Source organism: Caloenas nicobarica, chromosome 2, assembly GCF_036013445.1.
Source record: "Caloenas nicobarica isolate bCalNic1 chromosome 2, bCalNic1.hap1, whole genome shotgun sequence".
Lineage (NCBI taxonomy): Eukaryota > Metazoa > Chordata > Aves > Columbiformes > Columbidae > Caloenas > Caloenas nicobarica.
This window is the reverse complement of record NC_088246.1, coordinates 35283030-35299782: the sequence shown is the minus strand read 5'-3', so window position 1 is coordinate 35299782 and position 16753 is coordinate 35283030. Positions and strand designations below refer to the sequence as shown.

At 38.1% G+C, this 16753-nt stretch overlaps 1 protein-coding gene across 3 annotated transcripts in view; it reads left to right on the top strand.

Moving 5' to 3' along the window:
• The window catches only part of OSBPL3 (oxysterol binding protein like 3), a 91763-nt gene extending 75347 nt beyond the window's left edge, over positions 1–16416 (top strand). For all 3 annotated transcript variants that reach the window (XM_065627451.1, XM_065627453.1, XM_065627450.1), the window contains 8 exons: positions 873–1010; positions 3728–3791; positions 6776–6854; positions 8952–9096; positions 10378–10522; positions 11423–11549; positions 12146–12268; positions 13825–16416. In XM_065627451.1, coding sequence (XP_065483523.1) covers positions 873–1010; positions 3728–3791; positions 6776–6854; positions 8952–9096; positions 10378–10522; positions 11423–11549; positions 12146–12268; positions 13825–13921 — 918 coding nt within the window. In that variant the 3' untranslated portion in view covers positions 13922–16416. The remainder of the gene's footprint in view (positions 1–872; positions 1011–3727; positions 3792–6775; positions 6855–8951; positions 9097–10377; positions 10523–11422; positions 11550–12145; positions 12269–13824) is intronic.
• The last annotated feature ends 337 nt before the right edge of the window (positions 16417–16753 follow it).

The following is a 16753-nucleotide window of genomic DNA, read 5'->3' as shown; positions in this document are numbered from 1 at the left end:
CCTCAGAATGGAGTATTCTTTATCTTTGAGAAATCCTGAGGCAAAATTCTTGCTAGCTGTTGTGAAGTAATTGCAATAGTTCATGAAAGAGCCATTCTGAAGTGGATTCAGTTTCTGAAGTTGTGAAAGGAGAGCATCTACTTTATCACAAGATGAGGAGAGAAAAATCGTACAAAAGAGACCTCAACAGACAACCCCAAATTCTAATTCCTCAGGTTTAGGAGGAATTATTCTTGAGTTGACCACAAATTTGGAAGGGTTACCCGTGTCTCGGTCATAATCAGGAACAGTTTCATTACTAGGTAATAGTGCACAGCGGGTAAAATGCAATTCAATTCAAACTGCATTAGAAATATAATAGCAACTTGGTGAAAACTTACCCAGTGCTGCCTGTGCCATGTTTAGGAAAAAGACAGTTGGTAGATCCTTAGAATCACAGACCACAACTGTAAAAGCCAGTTATAATACAAAATCTAACAGTGATTTTTGAGATTACTGTTTTGAACTGTGTTGCAGAATGCTAAGCTGTTTCAAACAGTTTTCAGAAATGCTGTTTTCAGTTGATGAAATTTGCAGTGTTTGACCCTAATAACTCCATCCCTGGAATGACTCTCTGAAAACTGAATAATTCTCTAATACGTGAGCTAGTGCTTAACTTGCAGGAAACATGCATGTTTGTAATCTGCAAGTGATGGGAAAAATATCAGAATTTGATGTCAGGATAAAAAACATATTTTGTTGTGGTGGTATTTTTGGTTTTGGGGGGCTTTTGGTGTGTGTTTGTTTTTCCCCGTTAAATCAGAATGTATAGCAAAAATTGTGCATAGCTATGGTAAATTAATTAATCAAAATTCCACATATGTTATTCACAGGTGTATATAGCTGCATTTGCAGTCTCTGCATACGCATCCAGTTACTACCGAGCTGGAAGTAAACCATTTAATCCTGTACTTGGAGAAACCTATGAATGTATTCGTGAAGATAAGGGTTTCCAGTTCTTTGCGGAACAGGTATTGTATGCTGCAGCCCTTAGATTTGCTACTTGACACACTGCATAATTCTAAATGTATGGCTCGAATCCTCTGGAATCAGTAGCAAGATACAAAATTACTTCACATAACCTGAGCCAAACACAATTCAAGGGATGTTGCAGAATTATAAATGAAGGAAGTTGTTTTTTGAGGGAAGTCCAGTAATTCTGGGATGGAACATGACAAGCAACAGCTGACACTCGAGAAGCCAAGGCTGGCAAGCTGCCCTCTCCAGTAACTAGATAATCTGGTTAAGCAGAGTGCGATTCCCCATGCTGAAATCTGATCCCGACTGCAACAAGCATGCGCATTCTTGTCACTTTCTTTTGTGTGTGATCATTAAAAATACTGTATCTTCAGCCGTTTAATGTCTTTTTTTAAAAAGAAGTATATCCCTCGTATGAGTCAATCAATGACTAGTATCTTCCATGGCACCATAAATATTTCTACTTCCTGTCCAAGTACTTTGTGAGCTAAGCCTTTCAGATCTGGTACCACAGCTTAGTAGGTGAAGAATGTCTACAACACATCAAGGTCTGAGTGTTTATGAAAATAATTCCCCAATAGGAGAATAATTATTTAAGTATGGGTGAAAAATATTAAGTTTAAACCAGCCAAGTTACCAAAATTGCTAAGCTTGAGACATATGTTAGAAAGAGATAAAACTTAAATAATCTGGTGCCTAGCAGAGTAAGAATGATTGAAAGCTGTCTCATTCTGTCTAGACATAACAGAAAAAAAATTACAAAAAGTGCAGTGGGCAAGGGTGTAAGAGGCTTCTTTTAGGAAAAGTGTTTTTACCACCTCTGAAGATACAACATTTTGTACATTATGTTTTAGAACTGACAAAAAGGAGTGCTATGATCTTCCGTTAGTCTCAGGAAATGTCACAGGCAAGAGTTAAAATGAGGAAAAAAAAAAAAAAGGCACAAACCAATCAAAGAAAGAATCAAATTTAAAGTTGAAGTAATATATCTGGTTCTTCATTGTGTTACTTCGGTTCTAAGATGATATATACTGAGCACTGCAGTTACCAGTGTAACATCAAACTGGAGTAACACAGTGGTGAATAAAGGTTGGTACTGAGCTTAATGTTAGACTGAATTAAAGGAAGTGAATATTGGATAAATCAGTACAAAGACTACTTTTTCTAAAGAATTTTAATACATGAGGGGGCTCGGACTGTTAACAACTATTGTTCAAATATGTGCAATAAGTGATGTGAGTTTATAGAGCGGTAAAGTTACTATAATAGTATGGAGTGGAGGAATATTAAGAAGGGAGGGCAGTATAGGAGGAAAGAAATTTCATGTAGCTTACGAGCGTTGAATATTTTTCTTTGCATCAGCAGCTGTTGCTTCTTGCCTGTTTGCACAAGCATTTTGATGCTTACTCTAGGTAACTTGTTAGTGCAGATAGTATGCAATCCATGGCATGGATAGGCAAAACGTATAAAATAACAGACATTCTGCTCTATTACTGGAGTGAGTTTAGAATAACTCCACTTAGCATCATGACCTTAGGCTGGAATTATAACAGTTTAAGTGAGAGCTAAGTTTAACCCATGAATTATAGTGACATCTGGGGTTAATCTGGGTGTAGTATGTGAGAGAGAGTGTTGCTCCTGGTGGATTAGAGCACAACTGAGAGTAATTAGTACTTTTTTTTCCTCTCTCTTTTTTTAAACCAAGATGTTCAGTAAATAACTGGATGCCTGCAGAAAAAATGCTTGATAACAGATTTGCAAAACGAGTAACAAAGCAAAAACTAAAACTGCATATGAGCCACGTGTAGGTGGTCAAGAAATTAAATTCACAGTGGGAAATAGTAATTTGACTTGAAAATAAAGTTGTCTTTGTCAAAAGAACAGACATTGCACATCAAAGAGTTGGTCCTGGTCAATTGTTAGTTGTGTTCACCCAGAAGGGAGAATTTACAGCCAAGGAGGAGTGGCTGCTTTCACTTCGTGCAGTTAGTATATTATTTACTATTTCCTTTTAATAGTCTGCATTGTGTATTTGTTTATTTACTCACAGTCCTTGTTTTGCTGTTTTGGTGGTTGCCCTAATTCACGTATGTGCTGTTGCCCAAAGCTGATAAAACGCAGTGCATGTGATTAGAGTTTTGCACAAGAAACACCGGGGGTGTGACTACTGCAGCAGTAAGCGTTGCTGGATGGAATTTCATAGCTTGATTTTGCCACCCATGGTACCCTCAGAGACGCTGATCGTTGTCTCCTCCCTCACAGTCAGGGTTTTGTTGGTATTTACTGTACAGAAGAATTTGGCCCTTTGTGGGGTTTTGTTTCGTTGGTTTTGGTTTTTTTTAAATTTTTGTCTGTGTACTGTCAGTGCAGCTTCGGTTACTCTGTGAAGGGGTCCTAGAGGTAAATGTAATTATCATCTTAGAGACAGTGTACAACATATATAGTTAGATTTTCACTCGAGGAACAAATTCACAGGCCTTTTAAAATAAGTGCTTCCCATTTCTTTGAAGGCTTCTTAGGTCTCTGTAACTTATTAGCCTCACCGGCTCCCTCTTCAGGACACAGCTACAAAAGGAAAGTAAATGAAATTGGAAATTCCATATATGAATGAAAAATGAAGGGAAAAAAAATAAGAACCCAAATCAAAATGCCTGTTCAAGTATTAATATGTCCATCTTTTTTTTTTTCCCCTTTCATGTCTTGCTATTAGGTCAGTCACCATCCACCTATTTCTGCATGCCATGCTGAATCTGTGAATTTTGCTTTTTGGCAAGGTAACTCTTCAGTCTATCATTTTCTTTTACAGTGTTCATAATATTTTCAATTTATGTCTAACATGAAATATTCAGAAATTGGGAAAAGTTGAAATTCCCTGCTTAAATTGTACTAGAATGGCTTTAAGAAATGCTGGCCTATACTTACTTGCACACTTCTTACTTAGATGTTCTGCTATTATAAAGATGTTCAGTTTTTTTCTTATAACATTAATTGATTTTTCTTTTCATGTAAAAATATCTGCATTTCTTTAAAATCAGGTTTGTTTCGAGTGGGGTTCTTTCATAAAGAAGAGTTGTACCTCAAGCTGTTTATAAAACAAACAAGCTGGAACACAGCTTGAAAAACTACAAGTTAAATCTTGAGCCTTGGCAGATCTTGTAAACCTGTTCTGAAAATAATTTCCAAAAATGAGCATAACAGCAAGGATAAATATATTTACCTTTCTCTGCTGGCATCATTACAGTATGTAAGATTTTGTGCTATTCAACTACTAACATTGTGTTTCAAAAGAAGCGTGTTGGAGCTTTGTTCGCTCTGTAATGCTGGCGAAGATGTCAGCCAGTCACAGTACCTGTGTGGTTAGGTATTTTTGGAATGTACACAGGACATAACTATGTCTTTTAACTCAGTTGAAATCCTTCACCCAGAGGTTTGTCAATTCACAGTGTAGCCATATTATAACCTTTAATTCTGTTAGGATTGACTCTGCTGACTTGATTATAGTTATTATGGATGAAGCCATACTGAACAGAAATGGAACTCTGTCATTAGTCTGGGTTTCATTATTCAATATAATTCTTTGCTTTGTAAACAAATACAGGGACAAGAGTTCTTTTGTTCCCAGCCAAATAGCAGAGATGACCGAAAATTTATTCAGTCACTGAAAACTATAAATAAGACTAGAGAGCAGCCTTTCTTAATAAAAACGGGTGAGACTGATTTGTTCAACATATCATGACAATGGTTATCGCTCAAGTATTTTAACGCTTGCATTTAGAGAGCAAAGCTCTTCTGTAAAGATGAGAGCTGAGGATTTGACCAATGAGAAAGCGTATGAGATTTGGTCTAGATGAGCACAGCAGACTCAGTCAGGGTACTGCAGTGTTGTTGGGGCTGTTTTGTTTTGGTTTTAAGTGTGGCTAGCTGAGCTTATGGGAGACCTAGACAATGACTTTTTTCTTTTTCCAATGCAAAGTCAGTTTGTAAATGCTATGGTCTCTTGTTACGGGCTATATTAACTTATGTGGAAAGATCAACTTCAAGTTAATCATAAAGGTAGCTCGTCAATGAGGTAAGTTTCTTCTGTGTGCAAAGATCTTTTCATTTACCAAATTAGCTCTTCAGCCAAAAAGGAAACAGTCCTCAGCAGCATTGACAGAGTAGTGCTGTCATCCCACCAGACACTGACCTTAGTTCAGCTGTTTCAACATCAAGAAATCTCTTGATCATCTCTAGTGAGCCAGAAGGCTGCGTTCTGACAGGGACAGTTCTTTTCGAAATCATTTTCCCTGACTTATGAAGCTGACTCTGCTTTTGCAAAGGAGTGTGGACACATCAACAATGGAAATTCAGAGGAGAAAGTTCCAGCTATTAAAGCATCTGTGCGCTTTTCTTAGCTGTCCTAAAATTTTTGCATGATCAGGTTACACATTGCTTCCCAAGATGTTTCTCATGTACTGATTTCTGTGGGACAGCTTTGCCATTTATGAGAACAGAGAAAGTAACAGAGTCTGATAACAGATTTTAGCAGTTCAACTCAGCAGGGCGTGCCTTTGCCCTTTCTCTTCCATCCCCCTGCAGAAGAGAGGAAGCTAGTACAGAATTGGGCTCAACACCATCAACACCTGTGTAGTACGGGAATCACAACAGAATTGCTGCCACTAAGGAGGCTGGCCCAGCATCAAGCTTCAAATTTTATTTATTTTTTTTTTTAAGTCCTTTTCTCAGGTGATAAGAAGAGGGTTACCTTATCTGTGCAGAATTCTGCCCTGTGTCCCTTTCCAGCCGTTGCAATGGTAGGCAGCTCGGTGTGACTCAGTCCTGCCACTTGCACGTATATACCCAGGAGATATGTAATCTGATTAGAGTTCGAGCATCTATGTCGCAGCCAGCGTAACAGCTGCCCCAGACAACTGCATCAGGAACAGCGTTTTGGTTTTCCTTGTGTTAGTACTCACATCTTCGTGAGACTGGAGATTAATTTTTCCCGCTTCTTCAGATTGCACAGGGAATGGGGGCTTCCTAGTGTCCAATACAGCAGGGATACTATTCCCCTGAAGTTACTATGAAAGCTACTGCCTGATTATCTAACCAAATTTAACTCTATACCCCTTCTGCCATGCTTTTCTGTCCTTGTTTCTTTCTCTTCCAGGTGTTTTTGCTCAATAAATTTGTCTAAACTTGCACTGAGATTTCTCATCTTTTTTGGAGAAATGGCGTGAGGCTTGGACATATCTCTCTGTGATTCAGACAAGATTTTAAAAGGGCCAGTTAAACTTAAAGAAAAAATGGACTAACTCCCTCTGCAATTTTGTGCCTTTTGAAACATTCTCTTGCTTCTGCACTGTGGATGCTCTTATTTGCTATTTTTTTGTATTTGAAATTCTGCTTTTCTTTTTGGAAATGTCTGCATTCATTCACTAGCAGCTGAGTTGCAGATAAATATACACTGTCTATAGCTTACTCAAATTCATCTCTTTTGGAAAAGGTTTTGAGAGAGGACTTTTAAGCCTCTTTTGCTTTGCTATTTAAATAACCAATAATGTAATGGGGAAAAAAAAAAAGGAAAAAACAAACAAAACCATGTTTGAAGGTCCACAGCATTCTTTGAACACTTTTAGTATGTTGCAATTCATTATTTTGCATTTCTTTACAATAAAGTAGAACTCCAAAATAGATTGATTCGCCCATGCCTATGACTAAACCTGTCTCTCTCTCTTTTTTTTTTTTTTTTTTTTTTTCCCCTCTCTTCCTGTTTCAGATGTAAGATGGAAAAACAAATTCTGGGGAAAGTCCATGGAAATCGTTCCAGTTGGTACAACACACGTAACTCTTCCAGTGTAAGTGCTGCAGTTGTGCATTGCTGTTCACACACAGGCACAGACATGCCTGCACACACAGGAGCCACGTTTATGTAGATAAGAACAAGCTGTGCTGTATTAGACCTGTGGAAGAATTGGTGATTATGGTTTAGTTTAAAAAAAAAGGGGGGAGGAAGGGAAGGAAAAAAACCACCAAACCCAAACCAGAAGCATAAACCAGAAGCACTAACTCTTCCAAAGGATATAAAAAGTGAAAGATGACATTTTTAAAAAGTCACTCCTGTTTATATTGAAAAAAGCAAAGTTGGTGTTTTCATACTTCAGTTGAATTTCAAACTTCATGCATTTTAAACTCACAGGGAAAAACTGTGTGGTAGAGGAAGCTATGAATTCTTTTGCTTGAAATATGGATTTGGGGGTGGGGGTGTTGTTTTTGTCTTCTGTACCTGTATTTGTATGCACCCTAACACCACGGGGTCCTGGTCTTTAGGTGAGGCTCATAACCATCATCACTGCATAAATAATTATTGTAAGTGATAAATAAAACCAGTTGCATATCTGGTGTTTATTACCCAAGGAAGTAAGCAGCTATTGTAGTTCAGTGTTGACTATGGTTTAATATTTTTTTAAAGATAAAAATCTGCTGTGTTCCTATGCTAGCTTGTCAGAGTGCCCATTATAGATCAACAGTTAAAATCCCTTAAAATTTGGCCTATATCCATCATGTTTGCAGAACCAGAGGTCTGAAGGTTAAGCAGCATTCTAATTAAATGTTTTCCAAAGAGAGTCTACAAAATTAATTATTCTGCCATCTGAAAAAGGAAAAATGACCCAAGAACCTAGCGCTTGTCAGACTAAGCGACTAAGCATGCTTTTTCCTTAAGTGGATAAAATCGTGACATAGAAAGATAGTCTCCAAAAGGTAAGGTATAAAACATATTTTGTTCATAGCAGCTAGCCTGAGTGGTGGAGTGAAAGGGCTTTAGGATGTGAGGGTTCAGAGACAAGGCAACTAATGGATTAGGACCCCTCGTTGGCTGATGACCTGGAAAATAATCTGATTCATATGTGTTCTCCACGTGCTGGTTTGTATCCCTGTGTATCTGATAAAGAATTGGGTACAAAAAAAGGTACTGAGGCTATAGGCAAAAATGAAGCATTAGTATTAAGGTTATTTTTGGAGTATATACAGTATTTTTAGCATGCATAAAAGAGCATGTGACCTGCAAGTAGGGGCAGGAAAACAAGTTACTGTGGGGTAAATTGGCTGCATATCTGCTAGTCTGTAAAAACTGTCCTTGTGCACGCTCTTACAAAGCAGCAAGTGGAAGCAAGTGGTAAAGGAGAGGTAAGGAAAGATTCTCTAATATCCTCACAGGACCTGTGTGTGAGGCAGTTGCTGTGGGGAAACTGATGCCTTGCAAGCTTACCCTTTACCTTTTCAGTAGCACCCTAGCTATTGATATCCAGAACAAATTGTAGAATAGATGTCTTCACAAGACTCTCCTTTTCTTGAGGATTTATAAAACTGTTTTATAAGAACATCTACTCTTTCAGTAAAAGGTAAAATGTTGTATCACCTGTTGGTATTTGTTCATCTCTCCCTGTCTGCTGTCTTCCAGTGTGCAACTGCATCTTGAACTACCTGGTGAGAACTTCTGCTCTTGCCTGAAGCACACACAAAGGCTCAGTCTTGAGAGCTTGAGCCAAGCTCATTCTAGTCAATAAAGAGTCTTCTGATGACTCCAGTGGCCCATGTCCATGTGTTTTTCAGTTGTCACTGTGTTACAAGCTGTGAAATAGGCATTCCAGCCAGTAGAAGATATTAGAATGATTACTTTTGGAAACTTAAAACTGGTAAAGAGGGGCAAGTAAATTGAGAGAAAACTGAATTCAAGAGCAAAGTTTATAGCGGAAGTGAAAAGGATTTTCTGGGAGACAGGATTGTTGTCACAGGGTTTGTTTTTGAGAAGGTGTGGGATGTGAAGATGAGGCATTCCAGAAAAAAAATTTTGTGGGGTTTTTCTAATCAAGTTCTCTGCAATTTTTTTTCACAAATTTATGCACTTGTTTGAACACAGTATGAGATTTTCCTTGTGCGCATTTTTCTTACAGTTTTAAAGACCATTTTGCATGGAACAAGGTGACATCTTGCATCCATAACATCTTAAGTGGGCAAAGATGGATTGAACACTATGGAGAGATCATCATCAAAAATCTTAACGATGACACTTGCTACTGCAAACTGACTTTCATAAAGGTAACTGCAGCAGCGAGCACAGCAACGCTGGCAGTGCCTGTTCTAACAGACACAGCAGCGGATGGATGCTCTCAGCAGAAGCTCAGTAAGACAAGCTTTGTCTACCTACAGTTCTGTAATTATCTGTGATTTTTCTGAGAAACTTTTAACTCTGAAGGAACTGCCACTCACTAGGCAGAGCCAGACAAGAAAGAGAAGCAACAGCTTTCTCAGGTGATTGCACTTGAGATGCAGGCGAGCATGGGGAAAGGAAGAAGTATGATGAAAAACCTCTTCTGTGTTTGAGAGGGGTACACACAAGGTGTCTGCTAACAGTGGTTCACCACATGCCTTCATTCTGCAACTGTAGAACCAGTGCTTACGTGGGGTGCTTCACCCAATGCTCTGTTCTAGCCCTTTGCAGGTACTGGAAGGAGGTTCTGGGAGACGTTGTGGTGTTACTCATCGCTTTTACTTTGGTACAAGGCGTGAAGATATGACTTCCTCAGGAAATGCGCTTATAACTGATATTAAAATTAGGTTTTGGCAACAGATGACTTCTTCCTAGAAAAGGAAAATCAGTGAAAACCTAAAATGATGCCAAAATTTCTAACCTGAGAAATAGTTTTGCAAAGCATGCTAGGAGACTTGCCTTAACCTACATTTTCTGTATGTGATTGCTGGAGAAACGCTGTGCTTTGCTTAGAAACAGACTACAAATGCAAGCCAAGTACTTCAGTGTACCTATGCAGCATGGCATGCTCAGCAGCAGAAGGAAAGTTTCCTTTTCTCATTTGTTTTCCTGAATACTTGGTGCTCTCTAAGAAAAATCAGGATGATTTTTTTTTTCTTCAAATAATGTATTTACAGAGTTGCAGTGGATGTTTAGAGTTCAAATTTTAAAGCTAAGAGCCTGCAAATCTTACACCTTTGATATTGTAAATTGTCTGAACTGGAGGTTACTGTATCGGTTCCTTCTCTTACTTTTCTGCAAATATGGGGAAGATGCAGATAACTTAGGATTCAGTGTTATCTGTCACTGAGCAAAATTCAAGGTCAGGTATGCTTCACCTAGTACTGCCCCTAAAAAAGGCAAACAAAATAAACACAATTCTTAACATTAGTGTTTTAATAAGCTGGTTAACAGTACTGGCATCAGTTGCTTGCATATGATATTGTAATGTGCAGCTAAATGAATGGTTTTCATTTCAGAAAACCACTCTACAGCATAGTGCTACTGACACGGCAAAGTCCCACTCGATCTCTTATGTGCGTTTTTCCCCTTGTTCCTTCTAATTCTAGGCAAAGTATTGGAATCCAAATGTACATGAGATTGAAGGCAGCGTCATGGATAAAGCTGGGAAAGTTGTGCATCGACTCTTTGGGAAGTGGCATGAAAGCTTATACTGTGGGACAACTTCATCTTCAAACTGCATATGGAGAGCAAGTTAGTGATCAGAATGGCTAACGTGCAGAACTTATAATTAGTTTGAGAATAAGCTTACTATTTTAATCTCTTTATTAGGACCCAACTTCTTGTTCTTTCTATGCGAAATATTAGATTCTTGTCAAGCGTTTAAAATTTAGACTAGAAGAATACATAATTTAATTTAAATAATATCACAGAATCATTGCAGTTGGAAGAGACCTTCAGGATCATCGAGTCCAACCATAACCTAACCTAACTCTAGCACTAAACCATGTCCCTGAGAACCTTGTCTATGCATCTGTTAAACTCCTCCAGGGATGGTGACTCCACCACTTCCCTGGGCAGCCTGTTCCAATGCCTGACAACCATTTCCATGAAGGATTTTTTCCTAACATCCAAGCTGAACCTTATAGAGAACTAAATCGCATGGCTTCTTTCATTTTCTTCATTCTCCCTCATTTTCAAGTTTGGGCGTGAAGTGGATATTGAGTACTCTAAAAGGAAGAAAAAATAAAGGGAACTAAAGCCTCCACTTTTCGTGTGGAGAAGTGTGGTGTATTTCATGTGTTAAACATTGGAGGATAGCCCACAAAACTCAGTTCTGTAATGACAGCTATATCTGAACTTTTCCCAAACTCGTGAGGTTTAGTCTACTGTAGTTTGAAAAAGCACTATGATAATAGCATTGCCTTCATCACAGTTGTGCTCTGATCCAGCTGAGAGAAGAGAGATCTGTTTTGCTGCAGTGCAATTATCAAGGGCAACATTCTCTTTTGTCACTCTGTTAAAAACCTCTCATTCCCCCAGAACTGAGACTGTGGTTCAGAGATGAACAAATGACTGTAGGGAGCTTGGAATTTTCCTTCTAAAGATAAGAACATTTCACTGGAATTCTGAATGTACTCTTTTCTTCTGTAGATCCAATGCCTAAAGATTATGAACAGTGGTACGGATTTACGCAATTTGCACTGGAGTTAAATGAGCTGGACCCGCAAACTAGGTCATTACTCCCATCCACTGATACACGTTTTAGGCCAGACCAAAGGTAAGAAGTGTTAACTCTTGAATGTCTTCCTCAAATAGTTCTTAATCTTCTGTATGTTCACTTTGCCCTAAGCTCGGGTTATTTTGTGTAGTTACCTGCAGTATGTTTCTGTTTCTACATTGACGTCCATCTGAAACTGACACTTCAATCACTTATCAAGAGTTGGTCTAGTCATTATGGACCAGTGTTTCCTAAAATTGGCTCATGGATGCTTCTAGATAGCTGCCTTTCCAAAGATGTTAAAACTTCAGTACTTCAGGTACTGGATGTTGAGCATACTGTGTTTGAATAGTCAAAATCTGAGACACTTGAAATTTATTTCTGCAGTGGAATTTCTACTGTTGCTAACTTCCAACTAAAATAACATAATATAGCATAACATAATATAGCATAACATAATGATGACTCTGAGCATGTTATCAGTTACTTCTCTTTAAGTGCTTTTGGATAGTGCAGTTGTCTACAGATGTGGCTGTTTACTTTTCAAACACTGCGAAATGCCCGCTGTAAAGATTAAATTCTGGAGCTCTAGAGGACCTGGGAAAGATGGGGGACAGGAGGACCAATTGTGTCTCTTACCACTGCTGGTGCTACAGGTTTCTAGAAGAAGGGAATATTGAGGGAGCTGAGATGCAAAAGCAGAGGATCGAGCAGCTACAGAGAGAACGACGGAAGGTGCTAGAAGAAAACAATCTGGAGCATCAGCCTAGATTTTTCAGGTACAATATAACAATTAGCATATGCTATCCTTTATTGAAATTCTTATTATAGATCTCCTTCTAAACTGCCATAGAGCAGGCTCCATTTGTTTTCCAGATTTCTTCGATATTCTTGATTTTTGTACTTTGGCAACGTAGAACACTCCAGACTTAGTTAAAACTCAGGATTATGTATTGCTTTTTCATTAGTGCATCCCTGAATTTCTTTCTAATTTTTCTTGCCTTGATGGTGGTTGATATTTATCCTATGTTTGAATTTGCCTGAGTTAATGTAGCATCTTTGATTCTTTCAAGCAAGGTGAAGTAGCTGGATTTAGCTTAATTCCCTGTGCTGAACTTCTGCTGAATTCAGTGGGATTGACTTGTGCAGAAGTGTGCAGAGTTGGAGCCTTTAATTTTCAGGGCTGTTTTTGAATGTTTCCCCTATTTCATGGAGAGAGAATTATCATTCAGAGGGCACTTTATTTCTTCTTGTTGTAAATCAATTAAGGGGAGACTTCAGCCATTGAAATACAAAACTGAATGCTGGTGAGGACTTGGCCTTTTGCCCTCCAGCTTCTCTGTTCTCCTGCAATGAAAGAGGTGGAGCCCAGGCGAATGTTGTATGGGCCTGTGTATCACAGTTAACAGGTCTGGGATCCTAATTTTTTGCTGGATAGATAGGTACTGTACTTCTGAGGAACACAGAAACATTTGAAATAAGTGCAAATAGGTGCAAAAAGGGAATGGCTCAGATCACTACATGTTTGAGCTGGTGAGCTAACTCATCACACGTCAAATCACACCTACTAAAGAGAAGCAAATGTTGCTTCCAGTAGGATAGAGGCAAAGTCTAACACTTCTTAATTACATATTCACAATGAGAATAGTGAATAAGGATGAGAATTTGAGTCCTCACAATGAGGATTTCAAAACTGAGATTTGTGCTGTAGATTTAAATACCAGAATAAAGAATTTAATTACTATATAGTAGAAGTGTTACACAGTGTCAGAGTAGATATGAATTATGCATTTGGCTTTTCAATAGTGATTTCTCTCTTCAACAAATCACAGGCCTGGATTTACTTAAAATAGTAATTAGATGTTGTGCCAAAAACGTTGCACACTGGATTAAAAGCAGACTGATTCCTTCAGGGTACAGTACCAAGTGCAATGAATCTCGCCTCTTCACTGAGAGCTATAGGCTCTCTTTCTGTAATAACTGTGGTGAGCCATGTTTGGAGAGGTAAAAAGTTTCCACTTCCCACTCAAAGCTGCCTTTGAGACCGTGAAATAAACCCTGACTGTAGTTTTAAGTGCTAAGCCCTGGCATGTGGAATAAGTATGTTGATCTCAGCTGAACCCGAGGCTACAGAGCTGGGTCTCCGAGGCCCAGTGCAGACACACCATTTCCACTCTCCAAGATCTATTGCTTTGTTTGAAGGATGAACTGAGTTGCACTGCACCTGGTTCATGGGCTGGATTGGGTACCTGTGCACAGCGCCACGTGGCATTACACAGCACATGTACAGCGAATATAAGCTTTATGTTTAAGGCATTTGTTTAATCTTTGATAGGAAATCCAATGATGACTCCTGGGTGAGCAACGGAACCTACATGGACCTTAGAAAAGAACCTGGTTTTTCCAAACTGGACAATCCTGTCCTCTGGTGAAAGAGGAGCTACATGAAGATATTCTGTGCTGTATTCTCAGATCTGATTTAAAAGAAGTATATATAAAATGTATCTATATATATAAACCTATATATATATATACACACACACACATGCATATAATATATGTGTGGGGCGTGTGTATGTGTGCAAGTGTGCATATCTCCAGAATTGTGCTTAATTTAGAATCTGATAATTCTTTTCTTTATTCTGACTATTGCAGTGATTGTTTGAATGTATAAATACCCTGACTTCTTTTTATAAAATATTTAATAAATAGTACCGAACGTTATCAGCGAGAGGGAAAAGAGGAGCTTTTACACTACTTTTCCAATGTGTAATAATGTCAGTTCTGAGTTAACTTATGCCTTATTGAATTACATTGAAGGCAGTAGCATCAGCATCTCCTAAGCTGTGCTGAGAAATCAGAGTGCGAGCCTTAGTAACTCAAACTGTAAGTAGGCTTCCACAGTTCAGCTGACTATGGGCTGGTGTAAATTGCTGAAACAGATTTATCAGCTGGTGCCGGAATCTGAGTATGATCTTTTGCTGCCTGTAGAAAAGATTTAAATAAGCTTTTGTTTCTGTTAGCTTTCTTGTTAGCATTATGGAAGAGGTAGTTCTGAGCTCACATCAGTGGTTCTACGGCCTTATACATAAACTGTACCCAGCTAAATGTAGTGCTAGAAATTCAGGAATCGCCAAACTTTTCCGCTGGGAATCTTCAGATTTATAGCCCCCCACAGGGCAAAAGGAGGGAGGAGATCCTTTGTATATACTGCTTGAGCACTGACTAGATGAAGACGCTCTCTCTTTTCCCAGTAAGTAAAACCTATACAGAGCACAAAATCCTGTGCTTCCACAGCTTCATTTGTCTTTATTAACCTAAAAATGGCAACAGTAAGACTTTTTAAAAAGTAAGCAAACTGATTGTTTTAAGCTAGAAATTTTTTCTTAATATTTTAATATTTTCTACCTCTTAAGAAATAAACAGCATATTTAAGATCTTATATTTTAAAAATGACCATCTGCCTTATGGAGAAATGTATGGAGTCTTTGATCTTCCTCTGTTGGTTTGTTATGTTCAGATAAATATTCAAGTGTCTTGCACTAAATCAATTGCATCTCTTTCCTGTAATTTTATACATATTTCTAGATTTGTGAAACTACTAAACCATAGGTCAGAAATTTACCAGAAAACAAATGTAGCACTTTTGAATGAAGGTTATAGAGGTGTGCAGTATTTTTTTCCATCAAATCATAATATCACAATCATTAACAGAATAATTTGCATTCCTACCGATCTGCAACTCAAGCCTGATCCAAGATTCTTCAAGTCTGTTCCATGCGTCCGTGACACTGGCAACAATATGGTTTCCACGTTACAGATCTATATGTCACCACCACACTCCCCCATTTTTTTTTTTCTTACATGCCACTTTAATGGCACAAAATAAACCCAAATGTTGTTGGGATGTTTAACTGGCTTATGACTGGAACGGCTGGACAGGCACGGATAAGGGAGACTCCTAGAGGGACTAGTAGCTTAGAAAAGCTTGCACTTTACTATGTGCTGTGTTGTTCTAAACAAAACCTATTAAAACCAGATCCGTGTATTATATGTAACATGAAGGAAATACTCTGAATGCTTCCATTTTAAACCAAATCTGTGATGTCAGAATAGACGCATATTTGAATTTTGCTTTTTGTTACCTTGAAGCCCCATTGTTGTGGAGGCAGACAGATGCTGTTTCACCATTTTTCACTTTGCCCAGGAACTCTGCCTCACTATCATTTCTGTAATTTATAACCAAAGAAGTTAGCATAATTCTTTCTTTTAAATGTGTCTTTTAAAGACTTGACTACCATGCCGGCAGCTTACAACAACACAAGGTTCACATCAACGTGAAGACAAAATCTGGGCTTTGATTCCAAAGGAAATCTCAACCTTTGGGAGCTGTTTGACTTTTCAAGGAAAGTGAGGATCTTTCATAGCTTGTTCCCGTCCTGTGTTTTTATTCTTGTATTAACTGGCAAAACTTGGCACAGAAATGAGTTGATATTTGTACTTAACTTTGTTGTTGGTAATTATCATTTGTACTAAAAATAACATTCATTTAACAACAAAAGATGGTAGGGGAAATAATTTTAAAAAAAAAAAAAAAGCTTTCCAGAAAGGGAGGAAAATTTGTGGAGGATGCATTAAACTTGCTTAACATCATATTTGGCAGCTACTGTGATTATTGTCTGATTGCTGGGTTTGTATTTTCTATATATGGAGAGGATTTCCTCATACTTTGTCATATGACCTAATAGTTGATAGCATCTGAAATTTAAAGGATGGAGACCAAAAGTCGAAGTTAAAAAAACTGTAATGCATTAAAATCGTCAGATATTTAATGAAACTAATCTCATTTTGGGTGCATGAGTCATGATTTTTGAGAACTCAGACTGGCAGTGTTGCCTTCTATTTTACAATCTAAAATACATTTGACTAATGACAAGAAGCATTGGGCAGAAGAGTGCCTTATACAAAATTTTCTTCAGCAAAATTTCCATGTAAAGAAGGTAAACTTCAGTATTTTACCATTGTCTTGAGAAAAATAATGCCTGAGAATAATCCAGGGCATTTCTTAAATACATGAAGCAAAATCTCCTTTTGTAAATTTCTGATATGCACCTGCAAACCTGGTGTAACCAGTTGTGAATGATCCCATGTTTCCAACTGCAGGTATGGTTGGCCCTGCTTACTTTTGTACGAAACAATTTGGTTTAGTTGTTAAACTTCTATCAGCTGAATATTAAGAAGTGGAAGAAAATTGTCTCTCTGTT